The 12438-nt window shown below is 39.7% G+C and overlaps 1 protein-coding gene across 1 annotated transcript in view; it reads left to right on the forward strand.

The window, feature by feature from the left end:
• KMT2B (lysine methyltransferase 2B) overlaps positions 1-12438 on the forward strand; it is a gene marked incomplete in the record, with an annotated part of 4527268 nt that overhangs the window by 3038341 nt on the left and 1476489 nt on the right. The window contains 1 exon segment of the mRNA XM_044079325.1: positions 9710-9726. Within this exon segment, the coding sequence (XP_043935260.1) occupies positions 9710-9726 (17 nt within the window).

The raw sequence follows: 12438 nt of genomic DNA on the forward strand, positions 1-12438 counted from the left end.
GACAGGTGCAAGCCGTCCCTAGCGAAGCAAAGTGGCTTGTCGAGCATGTCATCCCAGGCTGACAGACACTGGATCTCCTTTGAATGACACCAAAATTTTAGCCAATTGTTAAAATCGATCATTTTGTCTTTGTACTGTGGCATCATTCTAAGTGAGGGTAAGATGCTGCTCAAGGTCAGGGTCATACCGGCCTGGGCTACATGATCAGAGAGCTCCTCTATGTCTCTTTTCATGTAGTCCAGGGAGGTACATCTCAGGTCATTCACACCAGCATGTACAATGACTGAGTCATATTTGTATTTGCTTTGGAGTGACCTGAGTGCTTGCATTATGTGGCGGATCCTAGCACCTGACAGGCAGCTCACTGTGACCTTCTCTTTATTCAGCCTGGTGAGCGGGACGTCAGTGTGTCTGACAATAGAGTCACCTATTACAAGAGTATCAGGTGTGTTATTCAGCCTTAAGGGCTGTGACTGCTTGGCACACTGACTTTGTGGGCTATGTGTTGTGCATGTTTTGTTTTGAGGTAGCTACATCCCCCACACCCCCGCTACTTATATATACTAACTCCGAGGTTGCACTAAAAAGACAAAGACACTAAACCCACCACTACATACTCTATATTCCCCTTGCACAAACACATACCACATACGTACAAACACCATCACTCTCAACACTTACACACTCACACTCTTACCTACCTTCCCTAACCTACACCTAAAACTTCCCAACACAGTCACATACACTCAAATCCTTACCCAAAACCCTTAAAAAAACAGCACTTACCTGAATCTCCACATATATCCACACAGTGGCAGGCAAACCATATCCCACAGCACACCACACCTTACAAACACAGCAAATCCCACATACTTTGTCACCACAACCACTGAAATGCACTTTTGGCATTTTCGTCTCAAGATACTGAAATTCGAGATTTCAGTACTTCGAGATAGTTAAGTGCTTCCGTATATAGGTCTACTTCAGATGATCAAACTTTCAAAACTTTGAATGTCATATGGCTGAGGACCAGATGATCGAAATTTTGAAATTTTGAACATCAAATAAAAAAAAAATAAAAACAAAAAAAAGTTTTCGTTTACGTTTTTGCAGGGGGCAAGCCCCACCGCACCCCCTACACTCCCTGCTGATTAAATATTCCAACTCCAACATCGCAGTACAGTGAGGAAAATGGTAAATTTCCCATTCTGTGCTGTACAGTGATCTCCATTCAGTATATTCGAGGTTTCAAAACTTCGATCATCTGGTCCTCGGCCATATGATGATCAAAGTTTTGAAACTTTGATCATCTGAAGAGGACATACATATATATATATATATATATATATATATATATATATATATATATATATATATATATATATATATATATATATATATATATATATATATATATATATATATATATATATGGTTTCACTTCTAAATTTCGAAATACTGAAATACCGAATCTCAGTATTCCGAAATTAGAAACCAACGTTCACAAACCCGACAGTTCACAATCGCAAGATGCTACAATCTCAAGTACCATAATACCGAAAAACAAACCCTGGCGTCCATTTCCGTAGTTAACATCCTCCACCATATGCAAAACACCCCATAAAGCATATATTCCCTTTGAACCCGTGTACACACCACCTCACAGTATACATAACACAAATCCCCATAAGTAGTACACATGCCCAGCTCATAACTGAAGTAAACGTCCTATTGCAAGCAGGAATTCCTCTGTAGTGTATGACTCACGATTGGCCAGGATGTGTTCAAATTGTTGCTGGCGTACCATAACCCTATGCCGTTTAGGTGTAGGCGGACTACCAGCACTTAGCCGGCTTCTAAGTTCATCCACCCTATCCTGTTCTCTGGCCAATGTATGCATAAGCAGTCCTAAATCTGTTGCCTTTGCCCCCAACAAACACTTCAATCTCCGGTGCCACGCTTCTACAGAGTTTTCATGCGTGGCAGACACATGGTATTCAGGTCAAACACATTCCAAAAGCTAATTGGGAATAAAGGTGGAAACCTAGCGACACAGGCAGACCTCGTGGTAAATCTTCTTTTCCTCCCCAACACATAGCAGTCCCCAAAGTATTTTACAAGGTCCTGACCCTCTGTTGGGAACCTGCCCTTAAGTTCACTAAACGCCCTTACCACATCATCCTCTGGTAGGAATGCCAGGGCTATCAAACACTTCACACTCAGCTGGAAATGCAGGTTGGTGTTATACAGCGTAGTAAGTCCCAGCTGCTGGACTTTCCGCCATATATTACAGCTAAAATGGAACAGGCACCCCTTCGATTTCACCCCATTGAAATTCATCGCTATACTCCGTTTGGCGGCTATCTCAAAGTCACACAGTACATACCTGAGATCAATTTGTAAGTCACACTGCTCTAATAACTGGAAAATAGCATCCCACATGGCATTGTATGCAAGCGACTTCTTAGTCATGAGACAGTACAGTAGCGGTCGGACTTACTGTAGCCGCCACCGCATATCAAACCATGAATGCTATACAACTGCCTGCATATGTCGCCCTTGTAGAAAAATGTGCGGTCCATCAGCCAAATAGTTGCAGTACTAAGATCATGCAAATTATTGACTGTTGTGAACACCAACACAACATGTTCCCAGCACGGTCACTGCTACGCTTATATATAAAGCTGCCCGCTTTCAGTGCATAGTCCCCAACATTCACGCCTTGTAATGTGACATGTCTATTCTGGATATGTCTGCTGCCCTTCCGTCTTACCCTCCCCACCTGTTGCAGCAAAGCCCTTCTATTAGGTAGATGAGGTCGACATCTAGTGATGTGCTTGCTAGCACATCCTCAACAACTAAACATGGTGCATCCCGTGACATACGCGCTCTCCTTCAGACCTGCACACATACAATACCTCTCGGCCTCGGTTGGGTCCCTGCATGCATGTGTACCGCTCCTTAGCAGTTCTTCCCCAGCTGCAACGGGGTAGTTATTACCCTCCTTGCACTTCATATCTCTCTTCCACTTGCAGCACCAATAATTTCTCTGCGGTGCTTTCTTTTCGAGATGGTAAACGCCCTTCTATAATGAGGACATCCTTTCCTTTCTGTGACCTCACCCTGGTATATATTCCACCCACATTCCCTGGTGGAGTTATGGTGCTGGACGCCATGATATTGTCGGCACAATGTACAACTTCTGCATGATAGACGAAGCCTATATCCGTATTGGCTGTTACTGTTTGTGTTCGATTAGATCGCGATTCTGAACTGTCGGGTTAGAGCGTTGGTTTCTAATTTCGAATACTGAATTGTATTTCAGTATTTCTAAATTTAGAAGTGTACCCATATATGGTTTTCGTTTTCAAATACCAAATCTCAGTATTCAAATTAGAAACCCGAACGCTCACAAACCCGACAGTTCAATCGCGCATGCTACAATCTCAGTACCATAATACCGAAAAACAAACCCTGGCCCATTTCCGTAGTTAACATCCTCCACCATGTGCAAAACACCCCATAAAGCATATATTCCTTTTGAACCCGTGTACACACCTCACAGTATACATAACACAAATCTCCATAAGTAGTACACATGCCCAGCTCATAACTGAAGTAAACGTCCTATTGCAAGCAGGAATTCCTCTGTAGTGTACGACTCACGATTGGCCAGGATGTGTTCAAATTGTTGCTGGCGTACCATAACCCTACACTGTTTAGGTGTAGGCGGACTACCAGCACTTAGCCGGCTTCTAAGTTCATCCACCCTATCCTGTTCTCTGGCCAATGTATGCATAAGCAGTCCTAAATCTGTTGCCTTTGCCCCCAACAAACACTTCAATCTCCGGTGCCACGCTTCTACAGAGTTTTGCGTACATGGCAGACACATGGTATTCAGGTCAAACACATTCCAAAAGCTAATTGGGAATAAAGGTGGAAACCTAGCGACACAGGCAGACCTCGTGGTAAATCTTCTTTTCCTCCCCAACACATAGCAGTCCCCAAAGTATTTTACAAGGTCCTGACCCTCTGTTGGGAACCTGCCCTTAAGTTCACTAAACGCCTTACCACATCATCCTCTGGTAGGAATGCCAGGGCTATCAAACACTTCACACTCAGCTGGAAATGCAGGTTGGTGTTATACAGCGTAGTAAGTCCCAGCTGCTGGACTTTCCGCCATATATTACAGCTAAAATGGAACAGGCACCCTTCGATTTCACCCCATTGAAATTCATCGCTATACTCCGTTTGGCGGCTATCTCAAAGTCGCACAGTACATACCTGAGATCAATTTGTAAGTCACACTGCTCTAATAACTGGAAAATAGCATCCCACATGGCATTGTACGCCAAGCGACTTCTTAGTCATGAGACAGTACAGTAGCGGCGGACTTACTGTACCCGCCACAGCATATCAAACCATGAATGCTATACAACTGCCTGCATATCTCCCCCTTGTAGAAAAATGTCCCGTCCATCAACCAAATAGTTGCAGTACTAAGATCATGCAAATTATTGACTGTTGTGAACACCAACACAACATGTTCCCCAGTACAGTCACTGCTACGCTTATATATAAAGCTGCCCGCTTTCAGTGCATAGTCCCCAACATTCACGTCTTGTAATGTGACATGTCTATTCTGGATATGTCTGCTGCCCTTCCGTCTTACCCTCCCCACCTGTTGCAGCAAAGCCCTTCTATTAGGTAGATGAGGTCGACATCTAGTGATGTGCTTGCTAGCACATCCTCAACAACTAAACATGGTGCATCCCGTGACATACGCGCTCTCTCCTTCAGACCTGCACACATACAATACCTCTCGGCCTCGGTTGGGTCCCCTGCATGCATGTGGACCGCGCCCTTAGCAGTTCTTCCCCAGCTGCAACGGGGTAGTTATTACCCTCCTTGCACTTCATATCTCTCTTCCACTTGCAGCACCAATAATTTCTCTGCGGTGCTTTCTTTTCGAGATGGTAAACGTACCCTTCTATAATGAGGACATCCTTTCCTTTCTGTGACCTCACCCTGGTATATATTCCACCCACATTCCCTGGTGGAGTTATGGTGCTGGACGCCATGATATTGTCGGCACAACGTACAACTTCTGCATGATAGACGAAGCCTATATCCGTATTGGCTGTTACTGTTTGTGTTCGGGATTGTGATATCGCGATTCTGAACTGTCGGGTTTGTGAGCGTTCGGGTTTCTAATTTCGGAATACTGAAATTCGGTATTTCAGTATTTCGAAATTTAGAAGTGTACCCATATATATATATATATGTGTGTGTATGTATGTATATATTTATATATAGCCAAAACAGAAGAACAGAACAAATACTGATAAAACTTCCGAACCAGGTGAAATAACAGTCTGCACAAATAAAATATAATGGAGTGCTTTTCTGTTTAGTTTAATACCTTCAGAACTTCATCAGAATACAAAATATAAAAACTCTGAAAATACACTAACCATTTAAATGCATGCTAACCATTTGGGTACAACTTTACAACATTGCTGATTGTTAATCCACTAAACCACTTAAGAGCACACCTGATATTAAGGTTACCATTCAAACCCGGAAATTCTTCTGCATTCAAAAGCAACTGCTACCTAAGTTCCAATACTTTGAGCAAACCATTAACATCCTCCACAAAATCTTGAATATTTTCTATCACTATAAATTTAAATTCTTTAAAGGTAATACAACTAGGTAATACAACTATCACAGTGTTTATTAAGTGCATTTTTTAATCTCTATTTCTGATCATTACATAATGCTCCTTCATGCGATCAGACTGCTTCCTTGTAGTCTTAACTATATAAAACGACCAACAGGATGTACAGAAACTGAAATACACTACATTCCTAGTATTATAGTCAAAGTATCTTCTCAGCTTAATATTAAGGTTATTATATTTCTACATAAATTCTTTGCAAGCATAGATATATTTATACATCACATGATTTTCACATATGAACATTCAGTGTTTTTTAGAAATTGTGTTATGAATAACTTTATTATTCTGTTCAAAAAGAGACTTAAAAGTCTTTGTCTTTTTGAAACTAAAAAGCAGATTATCTCCTAAAACTTCTGTTAAATCTCTATTCTCTTTGATAATGCACCAATTCATATTTAGAATTTCTCTGACTGACTAAAACAATGAGTAAAAAGGTCACACAGGAAAACCAATTGGTTAAAAAACCCAAAAAGAAAAATCTAGCAAAGCTATACTGTGTAATACCTTAAACCTCTTGTATCAAAGGCAACATGGGATATAGCCAAATTACCCTTTAAGGATATCAGGTGTTTCAGCTAAATGGCAATTTTGAATTTCCAAGACTTTTTCTTTTACTTTTAAGTCTATTTACGGACAATTTCAGGCAATATATATCACAACTAAATGAGAGGTGGAAATTGAGTCTCATATTATGTGTAGATGTCTTCTTCTGACTAACATAGCTGAACTTTAAAATTGGGATGGACTTGTTATACCTTTTTACTTGGACATCCTCTAAACATTGATCTATTAAATACCCAGGATAATGTCTTTGTAGAAACAACTTCTTAAGAAAAAGGTATTCTTTCTAGATAAACAAATGAATTGTGCTTTAATGACATTTTGTTTCATAAAAAACAGGTGTTGACTGTGATAATTTAAACACTTGTTTCTAAAGTCTTCTTACGATATATTCATGAATGAAATTGTAACTTGTCTTGATCCAGTCTTAACTCTACATCTAAAAAAGTGTATTTTATTACCCACATCAGAAACTGTAAACTGAAGAAAATCTTTGCTTTTGCTTTGCTTTTATTTTTGCAATTTAATTGCATTTTATTAAAACTTGAACATTGAGATTTTGTTTTTTTCTTTATTGTACTACATTCTACTTTTTTAAGCTGTTTAGCGAACAGGAGAGAATTTATTTATTTTATATTTGTTTGGCTGTTGTCTCCTGGAGCACATTCGTATTGCCAGCCAGATGGATTTTCAGCCCAAGTGTTCTGTTTCTAAACATGATGCTAATAGTTCATCTACCTGCCCTAGTAACCTACATTGTTTTCTTATGGTTAGTACTAATCCGCTTCTGAATATCTGTGCTGATATCAATGAGCTGATAAGGCAGAGTAAACTAAGTGCTGTTGAGCTGAATGAACTTTTTAAAATTTTAAAGACACTTGAATCTAAAACTGAGCTTTTTAAAAAAATACAATGGCAAAGGCTTAGTTTCTTTGCTTATTTGAAAATGGGTTTTGTGCCTAGGGAATTAAGAATCACAAACATGCTGACTTATGGCAATAAATACTCTGAACTCCTGCTTAAATGGCAACAACTAAATCTAAAACTGAGTGATGATTGTATGCGGCTAATGAATGATTTTTTTATGAAATATGAAGCCTAATTAACAGCTAAAATTGAGACTTTAGAAGACAAACTGATTAACTCTCCTGACCTCCATCTGAATACAATAAATTACTAGAGAAATTAAAGGTATTTTAAGAGATACTGATAACAACTGAAAAATGTTAAATATTCCATGACTTTAATGATGTTAAACAAAATATCATCTTTCATTGGCTAAGAGTGATTCCAAGAATGATGTCACCTGCTGTTGCTTCTATTTTATCTCAAAGCACTCTACACTTTGAAGGTTCTACAAACAATGCCACAAATATAGCTGTTACCTTTCTTAAATGTAGAGACACGGTAAGTGACCTGGACAATTTTACTCAATCCAAATTAATTTAATGAATGTAATAGCCCTGAGGTTTTGGTGAATGCTGCAAGTAATGTAACTGATAGTGTCCATGACTCGGTGGTTATAAATGAAGCTGACATTAATCATGGAAGTGAAGCTACTAGCAACGATAATGCTTTTTTAACCAAATCCGAATTTCAAGTTTCAATTTTCAATTCAAATCAGGCAAGAGGACAGAGAAGGAGTCGCAAGAAGCTTGGAGAGAGAGAAAAACGTCCAAGTCACCCACCCAGATGAAGGTAGGGCCAGTTACTAGGAGCAAGAAACAACAAAAAACGTTGTATATTAGCTTTACTGTTGTCAACCTGTCTAAATATATTTTGAGTGACTTTGAGATATGACTGAGTAAAGGGCTTTCTTTTATACCCTCATATGAGGGAGATCTAAGTGACTTACTTACGGAGTTAGGACTCTTCACTAGAAGCACTGATTTAAAACTGTTCTATAAGAATATGTCTGATTTTGATAATAGCTCTTTAAAGAGATCTGGCACCTTTGTAGCAGTAACACACACCAACAGTTAAAACGTTTCATGCTATATGTGAACAGAAAATCTGTGAGATGTTCTTTAAATATAATGCTGTTTGTAAATATTATAACTTAGATGCGAAAGAACTTGTAGCACTGTTTACATTATCTCAAAATGAAAGTATAATCATAAAGCAAGTGGACAAAGGTGGGAAGATTATTATTATTATTATTATGGATACTGAACAGTGCAATTACTGAATGTATGAATTTTTGTTGGAATTTGACACCTTTGTATGGGTTGATAAGGTCTGTGTAACTAATGTTACTAGTAGTGTTAAATCTTTTTTGTATGATGGAAGGCATAGTTACACCTGAGCTATATAATTATCTTTATTCTTCTAATCCAGTGATCCCAGCAATCTATGGGCTCCCTATGATTCATAAAAGCTTACAAACTTATCTGATGAGGCCTATAGTCTCGGGAAGCAAGTGGGTCACTACAGCCCTTTCAAAATACTTAGAAATAAAACTTGCACCTTTATTGCAGCATAGTAGAAGTTATATCAAATATAGTAATTATTTTTTAAGTAATCTAAGAGAATGGACTATTGTTATATAGCAATGAAAATATGGTAATGGTTCCTATGGATATAAAATCATTATTTACGGTGATACCTAATGATTACAGTTTAAAATCTATTTGCATATCCACAGTGACTATTCAAATTCTAAGATTGAAACGCTTTGTTTGATGCTTGATAATATGTTGAATACCAATGTGTTTATCTTTAATAATCATTTTTTTCATCAATGGCTAGGAATAGTGATGGGCACCCCAGTGGCCAGCATGTATGCTAACCTAGTGTTGGCTAGGTGGGAAGAAAACTTTATTTTTAATACTGATGGAAATTTTAAGGATGAACATTTTATGTTTTTCAAGCAATTTTTTGATGATGTGTTTTTGTTATGGAATGGAAGTTTAGGTAGTCTTGACATCTTTGTTAATTCTCCACTGTCAAGTACAGAATTTGTAACTTTTGATGTTAACTTTTCTTATGAATATATTAATTTTTTTAGATGTTGTATTAATGTGTAATGATACTAAGTTTGACATCAAAATTCATAAGAAGGATGTTCAAGCAACCAGATATGTCCATTTCAACAGCGTGCACCCCAGACATGTATATAGGGGGGTTGTGAAAAGTCAATTTATAAGAGTCAGTACACTTAATACAAGGGGAGAAAATTTTACTGAGGAAATAAATAATATGGCTTAAGATTTTGTAAGCAGAGACTATACAAATTAACTTAATGAGAATACAAGAGAATTAATGATTAATGAGAGAAAAGACTCAGTCAAGCCTTACTTACATACTACTAACAATGATACTACTGTGGGGAATACAGCTGATTATTGTATGGATTATTCAACTAAATATAATAGGTAAACTAATAAGATCAAGGGCCAAATTCAGGAAGCCTTCGTGTAAGAGTTATAACTGCAGTTAAACGGTGTGATGTCAGCATGTCATGCAAATGCATGAGGTGCATGAGGCATGCTGAATCACACTGTACCTCTTACACGGTCCGTGTAAGACAGTAGGGGGCATGTCCGTAGGCTAAGCCCTGCAAGCGGACACGCCCCCGGAAGTCTAGAATGGCAGAAAGTAAACACCCATGAGAGAGGCCATGGAAATGTGAATAAACACACTACACAACACATGCCCCCACAGACCAGCAATGTAAAATGTAAAAAGTGAACAGATGTTATAAAATGTAAAATGAAAACGTTTTTATTTTTTTTTTAAAACCCCGTAAATGTTTGCTAATGCGTGCGCTCGTGTGCGCGGGTGTGCTACTAGCGCAACTGCAGTTAGCAATCAGTGGAAAAGGATATAAGAACTAAATATGCAAAGTAAGCCAAGAAGTAACAGCATAGCGGTAGAGTTTTCGGCTTAAGAGCAAGCAGGCAAGGTTCGAGCCCACACAGCATCCTTTTTTTTTTTTGTAAATAAGCACTAAAAAGGCCCCTGACAGTATTGTAGAAATGTAAAAGTATTTCCTTTTGTAAAATGGAATGAAATGGATCATATATTTTCAAGTAATACAATAATAAAAATATTTAGAAATGTACCGATAGCTAAGCTGCTGTCAAACAAGGTGAGACAGAGTGCCCGTAGCTGAGTAGTGTTTCAAAGGCTGCAAATTGCTTGCCCGTAGCTAAGCACTGGTTTAACAGGCTCAAACTGTGTGCAACTAGCTGTGCTTAGCTTAACATGCGTGTTAATAGCCAATTAAGGTTTAACCCAGCGCACACCGTTTGCACGGAGGTGCGCGCCGCGCCCACACGCTAACCGCTGGGCAATGTTAAGCAAGCTGTATCAAAAGTGTCTTTACATAGACACACCCCTCAGCCTGTCTAGACAGTCATAAAAATTAAAAATCAGTGGTCAGATTTGAACCCAGGATACCATGCACTAGAGTCAAGGTACTAAACCACTAAGCCATAACAGCAATACTTAGAAATGCAGAAATAGCATATATATATATATAGGATGTAATCCAAAATGGAGCATGATAAAGCAGTTTCTGTGAAGTTGATACAATTCCAAAATGGCCAATCATAGAAATGTGCGGGAAAATCGGCATATATAAGCCCCATAGGCAGGAATACACAGCATAAATGATTGTAGAATAGACCTGCAGGCAGAATGAGTGGAGTAGGGGAGGGACGTTGCTTTCGAGCACAGCGGTGGGGCGTTGAGGAGTCCAGATACATGGTCTGGCTCCTAGTTCATCATCATGAGGCCCAACTCATGCAGGGCCAGGTCTCATGGGGAGCATACAGGGCGGAGGCATGGGACCAGTTGGCTCATGATCTCACTAGTGCTACTGGGATTCCATGTACCAGTGAGCAGGTCCATCACCACCATGCAGACCTGAAGTGACGCAAACAAGACCAGTTGACCCAATGGATCCAGGAGGCCCGGGATATGCCCAACGCCCCACTACTGAGTAAGTTACATTTTACTTATGTATGTAAGGAATTCAACTAGCTGATACCATGGAGATGTGTATTCCAATATTACTTGTTTTGTATTACAGCTGCAGGTGTCCGCTCTGCGAATCGCAGGGCACATGACAGCAGGCTGGTGCTGCTGCGCCACCATGCAGGTTAGTAACCCCACCTAGTACTTGTAAATAATCAGTGATTGCAAAGTCATCCCCAGAAACAGTCAGCCCACATCATAAACCACTGGTTGCCACAATCAGCTGCAAGCGATGATCAGAGAAGGCTTTAAGGTCAACAGAGCCAGGCTGAAGACCTGGAAGTTGACTGGAGAGAAGGCACAACAGTTCAAGGAATTACTCAGGGCTCTAGCTTCAAGAAGAACATGAATTAGGTGGAGTTGAGGAAGAATGGCAGCTCCTCAAAACAGCATGTGTGAAGACTACAGAATAGATATGCTGCCGAGCCAGGTACGGAAGTAAGGTGCAGAAGGAAAGTCGGTGGTGGAATGCAAAAGTCCAGGAAGTCATCCAAAGAAAGAAGGAGTGCAGGAACAATGTGTGAGATAGAAAAGATAGACCAGGCTATGAAGGAATACTAGTTGGCTAACAAAAAGCCAAGAAAGCAATTGCAGTAGCAAATGACAAGGTATCATAGGCATTCTACCAGCTTCTGAAAAATAAGTCAGTAGGTGGCACAAAGAAACAATATTAGGTCGCAAGCAAAGACAGAAAGATAAAAAAGATAGTCAGAGACCCTTCATGAGGGATGTCAGCAACAACCTTTTCACCACTCCACAAGACGTCAAAGGCAGATGGAACTGAGTAGTTTCAGCAGCTTCTGAATGAAGAAAAACAATTAGAAGCTGTACTGCCCCAGACACACTGTTCGATGAGAGAAGACGAGGAGCCCACCACAGAAGAAGTAAGAATAGCAATAAAGAAAATAGTCAGGAGAAAGCAGCAGGCTCAGATGAGGTTACAGCAAACATGATAAAGATGCTGGGTGAGATAGGGGAGAAATGGCTGCTGAGGGTACTCATAGCAGTGTGGAGAGAAAGGTGTATCCCAGATGACTGGAGAGTAAGCATATTAGTGACAGTGTTCAAGAACTGAGGTGACATTCACAACTGTGGGCACTACAGCAATATCAAACTCCTGTAACATTGCATTACCGTTCTGGAGAGGGTGATTG

The sequence above is a fragment of the Protopterus annectens genome, chromosome 8.part0 (assembly GCF_019279795.1).
Source record: "Protopterus annectens isolate FY-2018-M chromosome 8.part0, PAN1.0, whole genome shotgun sequence".
Classification (NCBI taxonomy): Eukaryota; Metazoa; Chordata; order Ceratodontiformes; family Protopteridae; genus Protopterus; species Protopterus annectens.